Genomic DNA, 23,978 nt, shown 5'->3' with positions numbered 1-23,978 from the left:
TCGTAGTATTGAACTGGCATTCTAGTTGTTCGTCCACTAGAGGTCAGTAGCGCGCCTATTCGCCGTTTGAGTCATTGTGAGGAAGAAGTCTTAGCAAGTGCTTGCGAGCTCTTTTATTGTTTAGCATCGATTTGTACCAAATTGAAGGTAAGAACTTCACAGAAAGGACACCACGCGTTGAAATATACATAACGTAACAATATGCGAAGTAACTACCATCTCAATGGCAACTTATTCTAAAGACATTGCGTGGTATCGTTCGCAAAGCTCAAAGACCATTTGCCCACATTTAGTGTTGTAATGGTGACGAAAAGACAAGGTTGTGACACCACGATAACTTGCAGTATGCATAACAACGTATTTTTAAAATACGGTTTTCGTTACAAAAGAGATTAAAAACAATAAAACTTCAACCACGCAACCCCTGCTATATATCCCTGGAGACGAATTCCATTGATTGTTTTCGAGATTGTTTGTTAACTAATGCAAAGCCTGTTTAGTAGTCTTCCAGTGGGAGCAAATGTTTAAAATTATTACCATGGTTCGGCAGAAGCTTTATTTTAGTCAAGATCATGTTAACTTCAAATTTCGGGGTATTTTATGGGCGTACTAGTTCAGCGGACACGCGTGCAAATGCCTCTAAAGTCCACTTGCGGTGCGCTATCGCCACACCGTAAGTACGTTTTGGTAAAACACAGATGGAAATTGAAATGCACGCCGTTTTTAAACCTTTGGCTAATGAGACCAGTCAGCTGCAGATTGATCAGTTTATCTCTCCGTGTCCCGAATAAGAGGTAAAGCAACACATCCACAAGCACCACAGTTCAAACTCTGTCCAGAGGGATTCCCCATATGAAATTTTTGAAATACATTTTATAGCCAGAGATGCTCTATAGCCAATCCTCTTTAAGGGTGACAAGGTTATTGAGTCCCAGCTAATGTCAGGATAAGCCTTAGCTCAGTGGAGATAAACAGTGCATACGTGTATGTGTTAGTTACGGTGTGTTGTTGAGTGGATGCAGGTCAGAAAGACAATTTTTGGGGGAGAGTTTCTGGTTCTGTCGCCTTTTTAATTTGGACACCACAGTTGAACTGGCCACTCATTGTCACATGCTGTCTGTCTATATTGCTTTCTAGGATGGCACAGTGGGGTGCCATATTCTCAATTATTGTGGCTCTTGCTGGAGCAGCGCTTTTAGCTTCGATGCACAAGATCGATGAAGGTCACACTGGAGTGTACTACAGGTGAGTGTTCACTCCAGCACGCTTGCCTGTTCTGTGTGTGCAAAGCAGTTAACCTGCTTAGCTGTAGAACAGCCATCTGCTTCAAATCTGTTTGCCAATGACATCTTAACCATAACTAAGAAGGCCTTTGAAAGTTAGTAGTAGTGAGTAGACATGTTGTAAATATCAGACTGTGATATTGCTGTGAGAGTGTTTTTGACTTTTGACTAAAGGGACTTCACATTTAGTTATTTCACTTAGTTTGCCTGGCACCCATCACAGGGTAGGGCGCAGGACAGTGCTAGGACGAAGGAGGCACGCCGCAAATGTGCCCATATTTGGTGCTGGTTGCTATGCAACGAAACAGCAACTTTCACCAGAAACTTAGCCCAAACCGGACTCATCAGTCATTTCAGGACTCACCGTTAACTCGATGCGAAGACCATCATCCTCAAACATGAGGGATAGCCAAGAGAGAGAGGCAACCAAACATGCAGTGTTTTTGGAGGCTGGTGCTTTTTGTTGCTTGTTTGGACGTGAAGTAGGCCACAGCTCTGCAATGTTTATTTTTCACTGTTACAACGGAATTACATGGTATTTCTTCGAATAATCTGGAAGAGGTGACGGAGGAGGAGGTAAGGAGGAGAGGAGCAGCAGCTAAAAGAAGGGTATGGATCCATCCAATCCTAATGTCACGGCAGTGTCTGTAGGAGGTTAGGCTCATTTGTGACCATGAGCCCCATGAAGACTGCTTCGAAGTGTACTTCATGCTGAGCAGGGAGCAATTTGACAGCCTGTGTGCAATGCTATATTTTATTTCAAGCTATTATTATTGTTAAAAAATTTTGAATCATGTAGCATCACAGTTCTGAGGACCTGTGTGGCGTTTGCATGTTTTCCCCGTGCCTGCGTGCGTTTTCTCCAGGTACTCCGGTTTCCTCCCACATCCCAAAGACATGCACGGTAGGTTGGAGACTCTGAATTGCCCATAGGTGTGAGTGTGAATGTGAGTGCGAAAGGTTGTTTGTTTATATGTGCCCTGCAATAGGCTGGCGACAAATTCAGGTTGTACCCCACCTCTCGCCCAGAGTCAGCTGGGATAGGCTCAAGCATGCCCGCGACCCAAGTGAGGGGAAGCGATATGGAAAATGGGTAGATGAGTGGATGGATGTTTAAATCAGAAGTTTCTAACATTTTCAACAAACTTGGCACACCCAAAGTAGTGGAGGTCTCCCTCCATCACTCTGCCTTTTTTTTCCTTTCTTCTCTCAAACCAGATCACAGTACTTCTGTCTTGTGTCCCAGAGCTTGGGACTGAGTCCTTCATTTTGTCCTTTGTTTTCACAGTGAAATCACTCCACCACCATTCCTATTGGATGTGCCGAGACGTCATCACAGCGTGCTGCGCCCAAATCAAAACATTTTTAATTCAAGTGCACCTGTCACTTGTACTAACCTACCCTTTGTGTCGCTTGGGCTGTACGGTGAAAGGGCCCTAAATTTATTTGATACACTATAGGAACAATGAATAAATTCATTTTTAGTTTTAAGGGCCCACTGCTTGCCCCGTACAGATTCCTTAGTGTAGTTTGTGTATATTATTAGATGGCAGAAAATGGTAAGAATAAAACAGATCAACAAAATGGAAAAGATAATGAAGCCCAAGGCCCAACTAAACCTAGTCGCATAAATGTACTTGAATGAATAAAGTACCCACAGCTGACGAATTATTGTTGAGAAATATGAAGATGATGAAAATGAAAGTGAATATAGAGACTAACTAACAAACTTGTCTTTAAACTCTTTCTATTGTCATTGCCATGTGGATCAGAAAAATGCGACTCAGAATTGTGCCATTTTGGGAGGTCCACGAGGAAGTGGTCATAGCTGATGTCACAAACCTGTTCAGAATGCACCACTACCAGTTGCAGGCAAGAAGGCCTAATTGACAACCCACAACGATCAATTTGTTGTTTGTGTTCTTCTGTAGTTCACACTCGTTCTTCACTGCGGTCAAACGTAGGAGCAAGACCACAATTTGTTGTGGGACACTGGTTGACATGATTTGTCCAGATTTCTCAATATTAAAAAAAAAAAAAGATAAAGTAACAAACATTTAATTCCATAGTCACCTGGCAACTTCATAAAATCTTTATTCAGACAGTTTACATTTTTGCATTCTTAGTCACATTCATGTGAGAATGACAACAAGAAACATTGTTTGTTGACAGAGTATTACTGCTGTTTTTCTCTTCTCATAAAAACCCCTCTTGAGACTGGCCCTTGTTTTGGAATCAATGGTGCCAAAAAAAATAATACATAAATAAATAAAGCAAATCACACACACATGCTGGATCCTCATGCCTGTTGGTTTCAACTTTTTTTGCTCCTCACTACTTGATGCTTTGAAAGCGACAGGGTTGTTTTCACGCCACCATATTAAGGATATAAGTCAATAAGTTTGTGGCACTGCTCAGGTGTTATGAGAGCCCAGGTTGCTCTGATAGTGGCCTTCACCTCTTCTGCATTGTTGGGTCTGGCGTATCGCAGCTTCCTCTTCAATATACCCCATAGATTTTCTATGTGGTTGAGGTCAGGGATGAAAACAGGGATACCATGGTCCTGAAACTAGGTACTGGTAGCTTTGGCACTGTGTGCAGGTGCCAAGTCTTGTTGGAAAATGAAATCTGCATCTCCATAAAGTTGGTCAACAGCAGGAAGCAGAAAGTGCTCTAAAACCTCCTGGTAGACAGCTGCATTGACCTTGGACCTAAGGAAACACAGTGGACCAAAACCAGGACAAGTCATGGCACCCCAAACCATCGGTGACTTTGGAAACTTTACACTTGACCTCAAGCAACGTGGATTCTGTGCCTCTCCTCTCTTCTTCTAGACTCTGGGACCTTGGTTTCCAAAGGACATGCAACATTTACTTTCATCAGAGAACATAACTTTGGACCACTCAGTAGCAGCCCAGACCTTTTTGTCTTTAGCCCAGGCGAGACGCTTCTGACGCTGTCTCTTGTTCAAGAGTGCCTTGACACAAGGAATGTGACAGCTGAAACCTATGTCTTGTATATGTCTGTGCGTGGTGGTTCTTAAAGCACTGACTCCATCTGCAGTCCACTCTTTGTGAAGCCCCCCCACATTTTTGAATGGGTTTCGTTTCACAATTCTCTCCAGGGTGCGGTTATCCCTATTGCTTGTACACTTTTTTCCTACATCTTTTCCTTCCCTTTGCCTCTCTATTAATGTGGTTTGAGACAGAGCTCTATGAACAGCCAGCCTCTTTAACCAATGACCTTTTGTGTCTTGCCCTCCTTGTCCAAGGTGTCAATGGTCATCTTTTGGACAACTGTCAGGTCAGCAGTCTTCTCCATGATTGTGTAGCCTACAGAACTAGACTGAGAGACCATTTAAAGGCTTTTGCAGGTGTTTTGAGTTAAGTAGCTGATTAGAGTGTGGCACCAGGTGTCTTCAATATTGCACCTCTCCACAATATTCTAATTTTCTGAAATACTCAATTTGGGGTTTTCATTAGTTGTCAGATATAATCATCAACATTAAAAGAAATAAACACTTGAAATATGTCAGTCTGTGTGAAATGAATATATACATTATCCAAGTTTCACTTTTTGAATGGAATTACTGAAATCAACTTTTTCATGATATTCTAATTAAATGACCAGCGTGCGTGTGTGTGTGTGTGTGTTTGCTTGTAAAGAAATGAGATTTGGCTACAGAGTTACCGTACTTTAATTTCTGAACTGAGGTGTAGTAAATTGTGCTCATGTCTAGCTGACTTTTGAGCCATAATTTTCCTTGTAAATTTGGTTGTCTAACATTGTTCGGATTTAAGGTCATTGGGTTTTAATGGCTCCAGTGTCTTGCTTCATCACAACTGAAAAATGTGTTTCTTGTTTGTTGTATAATCTTTCACGAGATTCATTGAATGAATGCCCATGTGTTTGTGAAACAGGGGAGGAGCTCTCTTGACCACCACGAGTGGACCTGGTTTCCATCTTATGTTTCCATTTATCACCTCCTACAAGTCTGTCCAGGTGATTCAAGTGAATTTATATTTCTATGATAATGTATTGTGTATTGCATCATTGAAAAAAACATTACAAACTGTAAATTAAAACCTCTATTTTCTGTGCAAAACATGGCATTATCAACACAACGCCAATATGTGATTGTTAAAGAGGACGAGTGCTGGATGATGTGGAAAAAAATTCTATCACAATATAGGCCATTTACATCATGATAACATAATAGTTAGCCCTGTCACGATAAACTGTTTAGGATGATACATTTTCCCCAAAACTTTCACAACAAACGATAATATTGTTGTATGCCACTGATATAATGACATTAGAGCATAAGAACGCAAGCATAATAATTCAGGATAAATACAAATAAACAGACTCAGGCTCTGTGCACAAAAATTGCGCTTGAACAAATATTAAATATTTGGCACAGAGATCTAGAGACGGAATACCTTAAAAGCCAATATACTGCCAATCAACTTCCTGGCTGGTTCAAAAAAGTGCAAAGTAACTAACAGCTCAGCAACCAGAATAAGCAACCTATTTTGCAATGATTCGTACTGTCTTCAGCATTTCATTAAACAAACACTGCTTTCCCAACATGTTGAATAGCTGCATGCCTTTCGCTGTGAAGCGAGTAACGCTATACTATATATGTGAGTGTGCACTATATATGCTGTCATGTTTACATTTGCAATGTTGGGCAAAGGCTTGCAAGCCGACAGGAAATGGGAAATGTCCCTTTTTTTGTTCTCAGCTAAAGAAATCAGGTGGGATGGTTGTGTTTTCAATTGATTTTGTTACGTTGAGGTTTATGTTGTTTTTGTTACAACTTCATAAAATTCGCCATACCAGCTCATTGTCGTTGATATTAGCGGGGTCGCCAGTCACCGCGTTCATCTGGCTTGAATTCAAAATATTCATAAAACACTGCTGTGGCATTAAACTTTGGAACTAATTCCATTTATGCCACTCAACTTTATGTAATTGCACAGTTGCTGACTAGCCGTCAGAAAACATAGCTTCGAGTACACTAATTCTTTCTTTCAGTCTGCTTCTGAATGTCGATGACGTATGTAAACAAACACTCATGTAAATCTGTTTTTATCGAGTCCGGAAAAAATATCGTGTCCATTTATAGTTATTAAATGATAATTCGATATAGTAATTATCGTAACAGGCCTGGATATAGTACATTTTCAGTTATTATATAAAAAAATTCTACAATATGCTATGACTGCTTACTATTTCTCAGTTTATTTGGAAGTGACATTAAACAGATATTGTGTGTAATAATGTAAAATGACACAGGGAAAAAGTATTGAACAAGCCAAATGGTATTCATTTAATACTTTGTACAAAAGCCTTAGTTTTCAATGACAGCTTCAAGACACCTCCTGTAGGAAGAAACTAGCCATGTGCATTGCTCTAGTGTGATTTTATTCCATTCCTCGACACAAGCAGTCTTCAAATCTTGAAGGCTTCTTTCCTGGACGTTGATTTTCAGTTATTTCCATAGATTTTCAATTGGATTAAAGTCAGATGATTTGCAGGGCCATTCAAGCAGCTTTATTTTTTTTCTTTGAAAGCAATTGAGAGTTTCCTTGGCAGTATGTTTTGGGTCATTATCCTGCCAAAATGTCCACCCTCGTTTTTCATCATCCTCGTAGATGGCAGCAGATTTTTGTCAAGAATGTCTCGGTACATTTGCCCATTCATCCTTCCTTCAATAATGTGAAGTTAACCAGTACCATCTGTTGAAAAGCAGCCCCACACCATCATGTTCCTACCTCCGAGCTTCACTGTCGGTATGGTGTTTTAAGGGTGATGTGCAGTGCCATTTCTCCTCCAAACGTGATATGTATTATGGTATCCAAAGAATTCAATTTTGCTCTCATCAGACCAGACTATATTCTCCCAGTATTTTACTGGCTTGTCCAAATGTTGTTTAGCAAACTTTAAATGAGCTTCGACATGCTTTTTTTTTTCAGCAATGGGGTCTTGCGTGGTGAGCGTGCATACAGGCCATGGCGGTGGAGTACATTACTCCAAATTTATGGTGGTATGATTCGCTTTACACTTACATATTATGGCCCCAACCATGGTCACTGGAACGTTCAGAAGCTTAGATATTACTTTGCGATGGTCTTCATACAGCTCTTTGCTCTTACCCATCATAAGATGTCTTGACTCACACCTTGGCAATGAGACCTTTTTGTAGGCCATCAATTAGGACTGAAGCAGCAGATATTCATTTGCACTGACAAGGAGCTGGATAGCTGTTTATTGATAGATTTTAGGTGTTGTCTTGGTTTTCCCATGCCTTTTTTGCACCTCCCTTTCTTCATGTGTTCAATACTTTTTCACTGTGTCATTTCACATTTTCACACACTGAGCTTATTTGTTCTACTTTCTTTTTATATGTATGGCTTATTTGGGTTGTTCCCAACATCTGGTGAAATTTTCAGGTCAATAGCACCTTTGGAAGTACAACCCCAATTCCAATGAAGTTCGGACGTTGTGTTAAACATAAATAAAAACAGAATACAATGATTTGCAAATCATGTTCAACCTATATTTCATTGAATACACTAGAAAGACAATATATTTAATGTTCAAACTGATAAACTTGATTGTTTTTAGCAAATAATCATTAACTTAGAATTTTATGGCTGCAACACAGTCCAAAAAAAAAGCCGGGACAGGTGGCAAAAAAGACTGAGAAAGTTGAGGAATGCTCATCAAGCACCTGTTTGGAAAATCCCACAGGTGAACAGGCTAATTGGGAACAGGTGGGTGCCATGATTGGGGAAAAAGGAGCTTCCCTGAATTCCGCAGTCATTCACAAGCAAAGATGGGGCGAGGTTCACCTCTTTGGGAACAAGTGCGTGAGAAAATAGTCGAACAGTTTAAGGACAATGTTCCTCAATGTACAATTGCAAGGAATTTAGGGATTTCATCATCTACGGTCCATATCATCATCAAAAGGTTCAGAGAATCTGGAGAAATCACTGCATGTAAGCGGCAAGGCCGAAAACCAACATTGAATGCCTGTGACCTTCAATGCCTCAGGCGGCACTGCATCAAAAACCGACATCAATGTGTAACATGTGTCACCACATGTGCTCAGGAACACTTCAGAAAACCAATGTCAGTAAATACAGTTCGGCGCTACATCCGTAAGTGCAACTTGAAACTACTATGCAAAGCAAAAGCCATTTATCAACAACACCCAGAAACGCCGCCGGCTTCTCTGGGCCCGAGCTCATCTAAGATGGGCTGATGCAAAGGGGAAATGTGTTCTGTGGTCCGACGAGTCCACCTTTCAAATTGTTTTTGGAAATTGTGGACGTCGTCTCCTCCGGGTCAAAAAGGAAAAGAACCATCCGGACTGTTATGGACGCAAAGTTCAAAAGCCAGCATCTGTGATGGTATGGGGCTGTGTTAATGCCAATGGCATGGGTAACTTACACATCTCTGAAGGCACCATTAATGCTGAAAGGTACATACAGGTTTTGGAGAAACATATGCTGCCATCCAAGCAACGTCTTTTTCATGGACGCCCCTGCTTATTTCAGCAAGACAATGCCAAACCACATTCTGCACGTGTTACAACAGCGTGGCTTCGTAGTAAAAGAGTGCGGGTACTAGCCTGGCCTGCCTGCAGTCCAGACCTGTTTCCCATTGAAAATGTGTGGCGCATTATGAAGCATAAAATACGTCAATGGAGACCTCGGACTGTTGAACAGCTGAAGCTGTACATCAAGCAAGAATGGGAAAGAATTCCACCTACAAAGCTTCAACAATTAGTGTCCTCACTTCCCAAACATTTATTGAATGTTGTTAAAAGAAAAGGTGATGTAACACAGTGGTAAACATGACCCTGTCTCAGTTTTTTTGGAACCTGTTGCAGCCATAAAATTCTAAGTTAATGATTATTTGCTAAAAACAATAAAATGTATCTATTTGAACATTAAATATCTTATCTTTCTAGTGTATTCAATTAAATATAGGTTGAACATGATTTGCAAATCATTGTATTCTGTTTTTATTTATCTTTAACACAACGTCCCAACTTCATTGGAATTGGGGTTGTATATTTAGTGAGAAAAATTGTGACCTGTAAACGTCTCACAGTATCACAAACTCTAACCTTGTGCCTCATTGGCGGGTAAGGAAAGGAATCAATGTTTTGTAGCATTTTGTTCCATCCATTTATTTAAAAAATAAATAAAAATAAACAAATCATGTGAAGTTAATTTTCGTGCCAAAGGCTGAGTTCCGGTGCATCCCCTTCAAGATACAAGCTTAAAAAAGGAAGTCAAGTTAAAACTTGCACATATAAACCATTTGACATGATAAAACTGTCCCAAATAACAATTTTAACAATGCTATATTTAACTTTTACCTGAAACATTAATTAATTTTGTCAATTGGGTTAGTTTCACACACATTGCCTTTTAGTTCATAGCTTTGATATTGATACTGGTTATAAAGAACCCAGAGGCAAATGTTCATTTTAGTCTATGCTGCGGGCTGCTAAGAAAATTGATGCTCATACTTTGGACATTCTTTATTTAAACCATTCAAACTTTTTTTGACCCAGCCCCGTAAAAGAATCGGAATCGAGAATCGTTTGAAACCCGCATCGAAATAAGGAAACTGAATCAGGACCGGAATCTCTTAATTTCAAACGATGCCCAACCCTACTTGCAACAAAACCTTTATAGTCTTCAAATGTTATTTTAATATCACATTTATAATGCTAATAACAAACCTGTGGAAACTGACTCTTTCCTTTAACATGCTGTCATACACAGAGGTTTATACAACACTTGGTGAAAGTCTAGTGACGTTGGACTGTATATTAACAAATTGTACAGTAATTACTCTTGTGATATTTCCTCATATTCACATATTAAAGCATACCTTATGGTTATATTTTATACGAGGAGTTTACTTTTACACTGCTTAAGGGCATGGTGGTGTACATTGTATAATTATTCCATTCTAGGGGAAAAAAATCATTAAGACCCAAATTAATGACGTCCATGCCCATGATGAGTGTATGTAAACTTCTGACCTGTCTGGTATACTCAGTTCTCTCCCTATGGGTCATGTAGTTTGGTAAATATGCTTTGACAATTTTTCTTGCCTTGTAGACGACGCTGCAGACAGATGAGGTGAAAAACGTTCCCTGTGGCACTAGGTAGGGTTGATTGTTTTAAGTGGTTTCGTATGTGCCCTCATGATGTATCATACCAATGCTCCAAGACACAATGTATTCAGGATGCTTCAAACTGTAAAGAAAATGCATTGGCATCGTTTTCACTGTTTCACTAAACAAAAGTAATAAAACCTCTTTCAGTGGAGGAGTGATGATCTACTTTGACCGCATAGAGGTTGTGAACTACCTTGTTCCCACAGCAGGTAAACAATGAAAAAACTATTTGATCAGAAAGTCGGCATGTTGTGTGTTTGATGCCATGTCTCTCTTCCTCTACAGTGTTTGACATAGTAAGGAATTTCACTGCAGATTACGACAAAGCTTTAATATTCAATAAGGTTCACCATGAACTCAACCAGTTCTGCAGTGTTCACTCTCTGCAGGAGGTCTACATTGGCCTGTTTGGTAGGTACAAAAAGTGGCACGACTCTAATAACCAATGCTTTAATAGAACACCCATCCCCACACAGGAAGGCTGACTGGAGCAAAACTTTGAACTTTTACACAGACACACTTTATCTAAAAAAACAAAAAAAAGGGGGGGGGGGACCAACTCAACACTTTGGTCCACATACGTAGTCTACGTTGTTGTTGTTGCTCTTGCTGCTGTTTTTGTTGTTGTTGCTGTTCCGTGGTGCTAGTTTAAGTCCTATTCTCTTCTGTACACCCACACTCTCCTCTTCAGACCAAATCGACGAAAACCTGAAACTAACATTGCAAGAAGATCTAACAAGCATGGCACCTGGTCTCATCATCCAGGTACAGTGAAAATGGTCACCACAAATACATGAGGACTCAAGCACACAGTCATGTATTCGTTTTTGTTTGTATTAGTTTATCTATGTATTGTAACACTCTATGCTGCACATCAACATCTGTTGCTGAATTTACCTTACTGGGGATTTCCAGTTTCAGTAATGGGTTTTTCCAGGCTATCTTTTCAATTTTCCTAAATACAGGACCACACATTTTGGGGGAAGTAAAACTGTCATCGTATCCCCTATTATTTTTGTTTTGTTTGCGGGATTGAAACATAACCCTTATTATTTTAAATGCGGCCATTATTTAACAAGTCGTGCAATGCTTATAAAAGCTGGATCTGGTGCAACAGTGAAAGGTAACACCAATGTGAATCGGTGTGATGTCGTTGATCAGCTCCGCAAAAGACATTTGGCATCGCCATCGTGTACAGTATATTTGAATTCAAAAGCTAGTTTATTTTTAGCCTTGTCGCGTATCTTTTGACGTAGTACCGTAAATATTTGACAACCAATAGTTGTTGTTTTTTTGTTTTTTTTTTAAACGTTGGCGGTGTGGGACACATCTTACAATGGGTAAGAGCAGAGAGCTGTCTCAAGACCATTGCAAACTAATTATTTCAAAACATAATGGCACTGGTTACAGGCAGATATCTAAGCTTCTGAACGTTCCAGCGAGCACGGTTGGGGGCATAATACGTAAGTGGAAAGCCATAAATTTGCCTCGATCCTCGCAAGAGTTCTGACAGAAGAGTTCAAAGAATAATCACTAGAGTTGTCCAAGAGCCAAGGACCACCTGTGGAGAGCTTCAAAAAGACCTGGTAGCAGGTACTGTTGTCATAAGGAAAACAGTGAGTAATGTACTCCACCCCCATGGCCTGTATGCGCGGTCCTCACGCAAGACCCCATTGCTGAAAAAATAAAAACATGTCAAAGCTCGTTTAAAGTTTGCTGAACAACATTTGGACAAGCCAGTTAAATACTGGGAGACTATAGTCTGCTCGGATGAGAGCAAAATTGAACTGTTTGATGCCGTAATGCACATCACTTTTGAGGCAGAAACTGCTAGATTGCTGTGCAAACCCATCGCCTGTTTCATTTCGGCGAGGAGTCTGTGTCGTTGCCAAAAAATGTATTTGCCAATTAATCAACCTCAAGCTATAACCGTCATTGCGTGTGGTGCAGTCGACTTGTCAGTTCAACACCTAGTCTGTGTGGTTTGGTCTGTCTGTGGTGTAGTTTGTGTGGTCAGATGTCACCGATGTCGCACAGGATGACCTAATGGTTCACAGTCGCTGTTGTAGTTCATCCCAAATGTTTGTGACAGTATTGAAGTATCCGCTGCTCTTATGGAACTCATGTCTAGCAGAAATCTTTTCATTTGATCCATTTTTATAGATAGTGTTATACCACAATACTTTGTGAAAATACGCGTGACCATCACTTGAAACCCTCAGAAGTTTTATGTTGGCTTAGTTCAACATTCAATTATAGTGTCACTGAAAGACCAGAAGGCATTTATAGTTAGCTTTCACAACCTCTCCATAGCCCCTCACATTCCCCACAGGAGCAGTCATCAGCAATGTTCTTTCCTTTTTTTTTTTTTTTTTTTTTTGTTAGTGTTAATATAGAACCCCATTCAAACTCATAGACACATTTCATTCTGTTTTACACTCTCCCTTGAGTTTTATTATCCAGGCCTGACGTTTCCGATAAATAACCAAAACCAGTTGAAATAACAATTTCTGCTCTTTCTGGGAAACCAGTAATCTTCTCACATTTGATGTTGAGCTTTGACATCTGGGCTCCTCGATATCTGCCTTTCCTTATTAATACCTCTTCTTGTGGCGACCACTTCTTAGGCAACATTTTACTTAGAGCTAATCAGTCTCTTCTGTCTGGTTGTGCATTTCTGCTTTACAGGCAGTACGTGTCACAAAGCCCAACATCCCAGAGAGTATCCGCAGAAACTACGAGCTCATGTGAGTTTTCTTTTGTTTCATGTGTGAGCATAGAATGTTCCTTGGGCCCCGACATTTGTATTGTGTGTTTTGTCCCTCTACTAGATGTTCTTGTAGCACACACTGCCAAATCTTGTAGAGGAAACCACAGCTTGTTTATGTAAATCTTTTAGTGTCTTAGTTTGACTTGAAGAATCACCATAATGTCCTCTGTCACAGCAACTGTGAAACTCTTCACCCCAACCCTCTAACAACCTGAACTCTGAATGTAGCATCGGTGCCAACTTAGTGACTTGCTATAGTATATTTAGTTAGCATTCAGATCCCTCTTTCCTTGCCTCTTTCTCCAAAAAGTGAAAGCAACTTTTCCTGGTATTGTTAGACATTTGTTGTCTTAGGCTCCATCCCAGCTACAGTCACAGGAGTGATTCACACTTGCGAACAACCACAGAAAAGCCACAGCCGGCTGATTCTCCCCGTGATTGACTCGTGTAGGCAGCAGCACTTCATTACCAAGCCATCGAATTCCACTTGCCAATTAGTATACAGGTCCGCCGCATATGTGGAGCTTGCAGTGAAACAAATGTAGACCACCACCCAATGTAAAGTTTATGCCACAACTGCCCTAAATTAAGAGCATTGGTAATTACCCAAATAATTTGTAGTGGTTAATACTGTACAGCAGTATCTGTCCACATACTGCTCTTTACCCAAATATTTGTCATGCTAAAATATAATTATTCATGAACTTAAAACAAATACAGTACTGTTTTATGAAAAAAGGAAAGAAAACGTTCTAAATATTTATTTATGAATATGTCCAATTATATTTATTTACGTAACCAAAATAAAAAATAGTTTGTGGTTGAATGGGATGGATAGCAATATTCACCATTACCAACAAAAATGGGAGCAACCAAAAAAGTAAAAATACAACACAAAAGTAGCTTTTCAGGGGGACCAGAGTAATATTAGCATCTAATCTACTGTAAGCAGGAAGAAAAGACAGAAGTATAGAAGTATAAAATAAGAATATAGTCCAATTTGCCACAGCAGTACTCATACAACTGGTGCAAAGGAAAGTATTTTAGTGACATTGAATATATAATCTAGATTAATTAAATACACCTGGTATGCATTCATTCAAATAATCTTTTAAAATTAATTTTTGACATCCTGTGGGCAGCATGACCCAGAGGATAAGAAGAGTACAGAAGAGTACCCCTGCCCGAGTGCATGTTGTTGTTGTGTCCCTGGGCAAGACACTTTACCCACATTGCCTATGAATGAATGTGGTTGGAGTTTTGGTGGTATTCAGAGGGGCTGTAGGCGCAGAATGGCAGCCATGCTTCTAAAAGACTGCACCAGGGCAGCTGTGGCTACACAAGTAGGTTACCACCACCAGGTGTGACTGAAGTGAATGAATGTGTGCAATTGTAAAGCGTTTTGAGTGTCTAGAAAAGCGCACGTTTAATGCATTATTCTTATTATTATTATTAGACTTTACACCGATCTGATGCGCCTGATCGGTATCGGCCCATAATTAGCATTTTATGCTGATCGGCTTTGTTATAATTCGCAGATCGGCTCCGTAAAAGACACTTACTCTGCGTCGCCATCGTGTACAGTATATTTGAATACAAAAGCTAATTTATTTTTAGCCTTGTCACGTGTTTTTTGACGTAGTACAACCGCAAATAAAGTTTTATTTATTTATTTTTTAAAAAGGTCGGCGGTTTGGGACAGTCAACACGTCTGAGACAGACAACACGTAATGCCTGGATAAGACTACAAGACAAATTTGGTTTTACCGATTTGTATCCTTCAGTGTTCAAGGATGCATATTTCCCACAGGGAGAGTGAGAAGACAAAGCTGTTGATCTCCCAGCAGACACAGAAGGTTGTTGAGAAAGAGGCAGAGACAGAAAGGATCAAAGCTCTGATTGGTAACATGGGATTATTTTAAACACTAATAATGTAAAAATTACAAAAGCTCAAAGAAATAGTCTGAATTTAGATTGTGTCTTTCAGAGGCAGAAAAAGTGGCCCAAGTGGCAGAAATCAAGTTTGGACAAAAAGTCATGGAGAAGGAAACCGAGAAAAAGATCTCAGAAATTGAAGGTTTGTATCCTGGGCTCATATCTTTATATGAGATACTTTTTTTTTTTTTCTGCAACAAAAGATATTTGACAAGTCCTAGCAGGATGTGCACAGCTGCAATAAGAGTGTAATGACTAATGTCTGCCTAATACTATATGTGGATAACCCATTGCGACAGTCCGATTGAGACTGCTCATGCGGACTAACGAATACAGTTGGGGCTTTCAACAGATCCACATTCTTTCTCTGCCGTGGCAAGTGTGTAATTGTTTGGAACGTGCAATCTCTTTCACGCTCTAGCTGATTAAACAAAGAAAAACTCTAATGATGGGGGGAGAACATTAATATAGTCAATAAACCTTATGACTTCATCAATGTCACTTACCTGCAAGACAATTCAAGCAATGCACACAGTTGTAGTGTTAGGCCACCTTCCTGCTTTGTGTGTGGGTCCTAGATGGGGCTTTCCTGGCACGGCAGAAGGCCAAAGCAGATGCCGAGTTCTACACTGCACTGAAAGCAGCAGAAGCCAACAAGGTAAGAGATAACACATCTTCGGGTGAGCAAGTCTGCCGAAATGAGGGAGTCTCTCTTGGATCCCCTCCAAGGATGCCAAAAAGAGTTGGCACTCTGAGCTGCTGTTTGATACATAGGCACAAACACCATTCAGGACCCCACACCTGAAGGCAGAGGAAGGCTACCCTCTCGTCTTCACGGGTGATCCCTAACCACCGAGCCAGGGGTTCGTAAGTATGCCATTACCTGCTTGGCGACGGCACTGCTGACAACTACAGAATGGAAGAGATTTCCAAACTCTCTCAAAAGGACTAGTTCTACAGTCCAAGCCGTGCGTCAGCATACACACCAACTCACTGACTGCTTACTAACGAGAGGTGACATTCCATGTCCCTGGAACCCGCTTCTGTAGCTGAGGATCAGACCGCCAGGGTCCCCCCAATCTTAGGCTACCAGTAGCTCACAATGCGCCCGAAACCCTTGGCCCCTCTTACGTGTGGTGAGCCCATGGGAAGAGGGGTCCGGCTGCCTCTTCGGGCAGTGCCAGGCTAGGCCCTATGGGTGCAGGCCTGGCCACCAGGTGCTCGTCTTCAAGTCACACCCTCAGGCCATTGAGGGGACCTGCTGACCCGCGTCCAAATGCAAGTTCGTTTTATGCCATCATAAGATCTTTCGACTCGTACTTTCTTGCCCCTCACCTAGGACCTGTTTGCCTTGGATGTTCTTCCATCCATCTATCCATTTTCCTCCGCTTATCTGAGGTTGGGTCGCACTGGCAGCAGCTTAAGCAGGAAAGCCCAAACTTCTCTCTCCCCAGTCACTTCGTTGAGCTTTTCTGGGGGGATCCCGAGGCGTTCCCAGGCCAACCAAGTCGTCTCTCCAGCGTGTCCTGGGCCGTCCCCAGGGCCTCCTCCCGGTGGGACATGCCCGGAACACCTCACAAGGGAGGCGTCCAGGAGGCATCCTAACCAAATGCCGGAGCCACCTCATCTTGCTCCTCTCGTAGCAGTGGCTCGGCTCTGACCCCCTCCCAGATGACCGAGCTTCTCACCTTATCACTAAGGGAGAGCCTGGACACTCTGCGGAGGAAACTCATTTCAGCCACTTGTATCCGCGATCTTGTTCTTTCGGTCACGGCCCACAGGTCGTAACCACAGGTGAGAGTAGGAACTTAAATTGAGAGCTTTGCCTTTCGGCTCAGCTCCTCCTTCACCACGACTAACGATACAGAGTTCACATCACTGCAGACGCTGCACCAATCCACCTGTCGATCGCTCGTTCCATTCTTCCCTCACCCGTGAACAAGACACCGAGATACTTGGGGCAGGATCGCCTCCCTGAGCCGGAGAGGGGCATTCCACCCTTTTCTGACGGAGGACCATGGCCTCAGATATTGAGGTGCTGCTTTTCATCCGTGCCGCGTCACACTCTGCTACAAACCGTTCCAGCTTGATGAAGACATCAGGACCACATCATCTGCAAAAAACAGCGATGTGATATTGTCACCAAACCAGACCCCCTCAAGATCCCGGCTGTGGCTAGAAATCCATACATAAAGGTAGTGAACAGAATCGTTGACAAAGGGCAGTCTTGGCAGAGTCCAACTCTCACAGGAAATGAATCCAACTTACTGCTGGCAATGCAGACAAAACTCTGACACCGGTCTTACAGGGCCCGAACAGCCCGTATCAGGGAGTCCGGTACCCCATACTCCCGGAGCACACCCGACAGGACTCCCTGAGAGATGTGGTTGAACGCCTTCTCCAAGTCCGCAAAACACCTAGACTGGTTGGGTGAATTCCCATGCACCCTCAGGGACCCTGCTGAAGGAGTGGAGGTGGTCCACTTTTCCACAGCTAGGACGAAAACCACATTGGTCCTCCTGAATCTGAGGTTCAACGTCCTGATGGACCCTCCTTTCCAGAACCCCTGAATAGATCTTACCAGGGAGGCTAAGATGAGGAGTGTGATCCCCTTATAGTTGGAACATACCCTCTGGGTCCCTCTTCTTAAAAAGGGGGACCACCACCTTGGTATGTCAATCCAGAGGCACTGTCCCTGATGTCCATGTGATGTTGCAGAGGCGTGTCAACCAGGACAGTGCCACGACATCCAGAGCCTTTAGGAACTCAGGGTGGATTTCATCCACCCCTGGGGCCCTGCCACGGAGGAGCTTTTTAACCACCTCAGTGACCTCAACCCCAGAGATAGAAGAACCCACCTCAGAGTCCCCAGAATTAGCCTTCTCATGGGGAGGTGTGTTGGTGGAATGAAGAAGGTCTTGGAAGTATTTGGCCCACCAACTCACGAAGTCCTGAGTTGACTGCACCGTCCCCACTATACAGTGTTGACACACTGCTTCCCCCTCCTGAGACGACGGATGGTTGACCAGAATTTCCTCAAAGCTGTACGGAAGTCATTTTCCATGACCTCACCCAACTTCTCCCACGCCCAAGTTTTTGCCTCAGCGACCACCAACGCTGGGTTCGTCTTCGCCATCAGTTGCCTCAGGAGTCCACCAACCGGTTCGGGGATTGCCGCCACAACAGGCACCGACAACCTTACGCCCAGAGCTCCGGTCGGCCGCCTCAACAATGGAGGCACGGAACATGCTCCACTCGGGCTCAATGTCCCCCGCGTCCCTCTGGACGTGGGCGAAGTTCTGTCTGAGGTGAGAGTTGAAGCTCCTTTTGACGGGATTCTGCCAGATGTTCCCAACAGACCCTCACAATACGTTTGGGTCTGCCAGGTCGGACCGGCATCTTCCCCCCACATCGGAGCCAACTCATGTTGGAGATTCCTAACCGACACATAAAGCTTTCATCAGCTTCTCGGACCACTGGGACACACAAACTTCTCCACCATGATAAAATGCTGGCTTCTATGTCTGTTGAATTCAATTCCATGCCAAGAGGCGGTGTTTGGTACTGTGTGTAAAATTTCAGGTATCAGGTATCTTTCATAAACTGGGGATGTACGACACGAATCGGTCAGAAGTGTCTTTCTGAAGGACGCGTCAATCAAGCCATGTTTTATTTTGAAAGAAAACTTACTTCTTTCAGTTCAAACATTAGTACACTATTGTGTTGTTTAGAGATGTACTTGTTTTCTTTGCTTTATTTGAGATCTGAAAAGCACTGCATCCTTTTGACCAGTTGTCATTTTCTCCAAATAAATGCTCTAAATGACGGTGTTTATTTTGAATGCACGAGTAATTAGTCACTAGTTTATAGAATAGGACAAAAATGTTTATCTCACTCAAACACAAGTAAAACCAGAGATACATAAATACAGTATTGTTTGCTCTATTTATTTTCCAGAGCTGTCCACTATCTGTAGTAACTGTGATGTTGTTTAAAGACAAACCTCAACCTCAGGCTGTTGCTTTTCATAGTTGTTGATTGTGATGTTACTTACCACACCAGAGTACATTTGTAACCATACAAATCTGAATGATGGATTCGGTCCCATCTAACAAAACAAACCACACCAGAGGCCAGCACAAACCTGAGTTTCACAATTGAAAATTTCCATTCTGTTTCCTCCCGTGCAGCTGAAGTTAACACCTGAATACTTGCAGCTGATGAAGTACAAGGCCATCGCCGCCAACAGCAAAATCTACTTTGGGAAAGACATACCCCAAATGTTCCTGGACTCTGCTGGGACCTCACTAAAGGCCTCTGCAGCTGTGGATCTTGTAGCAGAGCAGATCTTGGACATGGATTAGCAAAGAAGGTATATTGGGTCCTAGACATCCACCTAGGGGTGGTGGACTAGATGATGGCAGGCAGCTTCACCTCCAGCCCAGAGACTCTCTGCTGACCAGGGCCCTTATTTTCACAAGTATCTCAGAATCACTGCTTTAAAAAAAAATCTGTGTTTCAGTAGGTATGGAAAACCTCAGAATAGGACCCTTTCAGGGTGGCCTAAAATGTTACATGGCATCACTGTTGGTGCATATGAGGTGGAGAAAAAGAAAGTTTATACACATTATGTGCACCCAATTTTTTTAGCAACCAATGAACACAGCTTGTGTGGCAACAAGCAATCGTTAATGCTTGCAATATATTACAATTATTTTCCACTTCATATAACCCCGTCCCAACAAATCTTACTCATCATTGGCATTTGAATGTTATTATAAAATGACCAATTAGTTGATTGGTTATAAGATGCATGCAATCTAGTTTTGTGTAAACTAAAAATATTGTAAATCCAAACTTTCAAGTGCTAATTTTCTTTTTTTTTTTAAGGTAATACTAGCTCCTACTTTGATTATTCTCCAAATCCATTTCATCATCCAATCCAATTTCAGTAAAAAAAAAAAAAAAAAGATTATAATGGTGGTGTTGTGTGTCATATACTGGACCTCAGTCACATTCTAGCAGCTTGTAGCATTTACTGATCATTCATGAAGTAGACTAGAACCAATGCCAGCGTCATCACTAAATCACTGAAATTTCACTTTACTTGCTCCGTGACAAAAGTTGCTAACTCTCACTGGCTTCAAAGTAGAGGCTGACATTTTTTCGAAATTCCCACTGGCTGCCGTGGGGTATGAGTGAATTTCACTGTTAATTATGGGATTGCGCAGGAGGGGCAATGAACATCACCGGGAGCGAGTGGGAGCTATGACAACAAAGTCACCGGGAGTGGAAACCATGACGGGAGAAGAAAACATGGTATTTGCGGGATTCTGTAAAATTTTTGGCTCGGGATTGGGAGGGAGTGGGATCAATCTCTGTGGGAGTGGGAGGTAGTGCGCATTGAAATCCACTCTCGTGTCAGCCTCTACTTCAAAATACAGGTCTTGACCAAAATTGTCCCTACTCTGTCATCTTTTTTGCATCTTTTCTTTTTTCTTTTTCTGTTTTACACTGCAGTGGGTACATATACAGTAGCAGTGTGTAAACCCTTTTTTCCACATTGGGTGTGATAACCAACGTCTTTTACAAGTTGTGTATGAATGGGACAAATCTAGTGTGTTTAACCACAGCGATAGAGGCCACTCAGGAATTTTGCTTGAGCCCCTATTGTTGATGCATTATTCTATGCAGACATGAGGGTTCTGTCAATGGCAGACATAAGATGGTTTTGTTCCAGTCCAAGCAAAACAGTTCAATAAAGTATGACTTGGAATATAAGGCTTTAACTATAAAACTTGAGTTCTATTGATGGAACAGTCTGTGTGTTTGTGGGTATGTTTTATTGTGAATGCTAGTTTTTTACATTGCAAAATTTGGTCAGGTGAAAGTGAGTGTGTTCTGTTGTGAAAAGCTGCCTATAATATGCTACAGTTGAACAAATATTTGAAATTGTACTTTTGTTATCAGAGCTTCTGTCAAATGACATATACAGTTTTGTTCAGAAGTATTTGGAAAATGAGTTTTGTACATTTTTTTATTTTTTAATACGTCACAGTTAATCAGAATAGGATTCAAGTAATTTTTTGTACTTAACACCATATTCAGGGGCTCAGTAGTATTTGGACCGTATACTCTCAAAATGTTGACTGGCCTAAAGTATTTGGACAAAGGAACATAAATAAGTAGTTATCTTTTTTTATGTGGATGGATGAAAAATTCTTTGCAATCTATGACTACCTCAAGTCTGGAGTCCAAGAACGTCACCAAATGTGAGTTTCATCTCCGGAGGTGCTTTACCAGGCCTTCACTTCTTGCCACCTACCCTTTTTTTTTTGCTTCTTTTAACTTGTGTTTAGGTCATGACTTCTGTCTTTTGCCTTAACCTTTTTGTTCAGTAAGTGAAAATCATGCTCTGTTAAGTTGAAATCAGACAGAATCAGATTTATTGAAGAATATTCCATGTCTATATATATTTTTTTCAAATATGTTTTAGGTAATCTTCCACATGCACTGTGAGCATCAATTTTGAAGCATTGGCTAAATGTGAGCAGAGTGTATAGGGCACAGGTGTAAAACCCAAGGCCCTGGGGCCAGATCCGGCCCGCCATACATTTTATGTGGCTCGTGAAAGTAAATCATGTCAAACCTCCATGAATCTTGCTAAAATGTGTACCTAAATAGTGTTGTTATATTGCAAGCATTATTTTTGTTACCAAACCCCTTTTTACAGTAACTTGAACAGTAATGGAACAAACCATTATCCTTCTGTCTAAAACTAAAACTAGTCAATTATCCATCAGTTTGTAATGTATATGTAATATGATGAGGCGATTAAACATTTATATTGGTTGGCAGTCAAAATGGCCTTCTGAGGTATAGCGTAACTACAATGTGGCCCGTGACGAAAATCAGTTTGACACCCCTGGCCACACACCACACTATTTGTGTTACTTCTGTCAGTAGTCGCATCAATAAAGATCACTAAACCCATTCAATTAGCAGCCATTTAAACTGCTGAAACACTGTCTCCACCATGTTTGACAAATTATGTTAATTTGGATCATGAGCTGTTCCTTTCCTTATCCATACTTTCTCTTACCATCGTTTTGATATACGATTTTCTTTGTTTCATCTGTTCAAACGATTGGATGACAAAACGTTTTTTTTTGTTTGTTTGTTTTTTAAGATGTTTTCTTCCACAGTTTAATCCGGCTTCGTGTTGTTGTACACACTGCATTTACATTCAGGAAGGCATTTGATTGTAGATTTTGTGTGGGGAAGATATGCCTTCTCCAGATTATCATCATGTACCTCTGTGGTCTTTAAGGCATCTTTGTGCTGATGAGCGCGCCAGTTTCTTTATAAGAATGTATCACACTGTTCATGTGGACACATCTTAGGTTTTTTTTTCCCTCTTGTACAATAATATGTATACTGTTCTTACATCTTAATGATGGCTCCAGCACCTGATGTCAACAGCAGACTTATCTGCTGCATTTGTCTTGAAGTTACAACGAAATAGGTTGCACTTGGCCATTTAACCTCTTGTGGATCAGTTGTCCAAATATTATTGAGCCCCTGAACATGAATGTACTCTTCATAAAATGGCTATACAGCGGAACCTCGATAAGACGGACTAATAGTGACAGGAGGTCGTCTGTTATAGCCGATTGTTCGGTACATTGAAGCACTTTTTCACCATACTACTGTACAGTAGAAAATTGTTTTGTACTTTTTTCGGGGGCCTAAGATGCACAGTACAGTATGAAGCTATTGTAAATATACAAAAAGCTTAAAAGTTTCTCAATTAATCCAAACTTACCGCTGGTGTACTTTATTTAGAAGCTGACGTACTCGTCATAGGCAAGTCGCTGTCATAAGCTGTAAAGAATAAGTGCTTCCGAGTTCCAACGCTGCTGCCAAAGGCAAAAGATTTGACAAGAAAAAGAAAAAAAAATGTACTCTACCAAAAATAGCATGTTCCAGACTCTACAGACTTGTCGTATTCCTCTTCGTGTTAACACCGCAGCCAGCCATGTGAGCGCTCTCTGCACCACAGAGCACTAAGCTCGATATGCTACTGTAATGGATGAACTCCTGACGTCATAGCAGCCATGTGGAAATGTCACATTCCACATGGCCACTAACGTCTGTTAGTTGGATCTAGTCATATTGGATATCTATGACCCGGAGACATGCGTCACCGCCAGTAAACCGTGGCCAATTATGGAACTAACAGACTGGATAAATGGAAACTATTTTGGACACATTCTTTGGTCCCCATGGTCCGTATTATCCGTTATATCGGAGGGTTTTATCACGTTTCCACTATACTTCCTTAAATGACAAACATGGAAACTCTTCAAGGGTTAAATTTACAAAAAAGTCTACACTCCTCTTGCATCATTTTCTTCACTCATGGTATACAAATGTAAATTCATAGTCCCCATCATTATCCAAATACTCCTGGACCTTACTGTAGCTTAAGGGTACCAGAACATAGAAATATATGAGACGTGTTAAAGGTATATCCCACAAACATGAATTAATTTGCTTGAGTGTTTCTGGTATCACGGTGAGCGGACGCAAGCAATTAAGAACAGTTGGAGTGTAACCCAGTACAACTGCCATTTAATGTCTGTTGTCCTGAACTTATTGTACTGTATGTTGTTGCCTCTGTTCTCTGGTGATCCTGATTATCTTAAAGGGGCATGGTTTGTATTTGTGCTAAATTGACAATGTTATGAAAGGCAAAATAAATACTGGATTTATTTGA

General features: G+C 41.4%; 1 protein-coding gene across 6 annotated transcripts; it reads left to right on the top strand.

Annotated features, from left to right (window-relative positions):
- The first annotated feature begins 47 nt into the window (after nucleotides 1–47).
- erlin2 (ER lipid raft associated 2) lies at nucleotides 48–23,978 on the top strand. Of its 6 annotated transcripts, XM_061766630.1 has the most exons (13): nucleotides 1,138–1,245; nucleotides 2,150–2,187; nucleotides 2,572–3,155; nucleotides 5,204–5,285; nucleotides 10,436–10,482; nucleotides 10,642–10,703; nucleotides 10,780–10,905; nucleotides 11,186–11,259; nucleotides 13,183–13,241; nucleotides 15,075–15,166; nucleotides 15,252–15,341; nucleotides 15,778–15,857; nucleotides 19,390–23,978. In XM_061766630.1, exons 3-13 carry the CDS (start codon nucleotides 3,115–3,117, stop codon nucleotides 19,561–19,563), a joined length of 927 nt encoding a protein of 308 aa, XP_061622614.1. In that variant the 5' UTR covers nucleotides 1,138–1,245; nucleotides 2,150–2,187; nucleotides 2,572–3,114; the 3' UTR covers nucleotides 19,564–23,978. The 6 variants fall into 6 exon arrangements, 5 of the variants coding, with proteins under 5 accessions (XP_061622613.1, XP_061622614.1, XP_061622615.1 ...); XM_061766629.1 differs by lacking the exons at nucleotides 2,150–2,187; nucleotides 2,572–3,155 and adding an exon at nucleotides 48–147; XM_061766631.1 differs by lacking the exon at nucleotides 2,150–2,187.

The sequence above is a fragment of the Phyllopteryx taeniolatus genome, chromosome 3, assembly GCF_024500385.1.
Source record: "Phyllopteryx taeniolatus isolate TA_2022b chromosome 3, UOR_Ptae_1.2, whole genome shotgun sequence".
In the NCBI taxonomy this organism is placed as follows: domain Eukaryota; kingdom Metazoa; phylum Chordata; class Actinopteri; order Syngnathiformes; family Syngnathidae; genus Phyllopteryx; species Phyllopteryx taeniolatus.
Note: the sequence above shows the minus strand (reverse complement) of the source record. Positions and strands in the feature narration are given on the sequence as shown.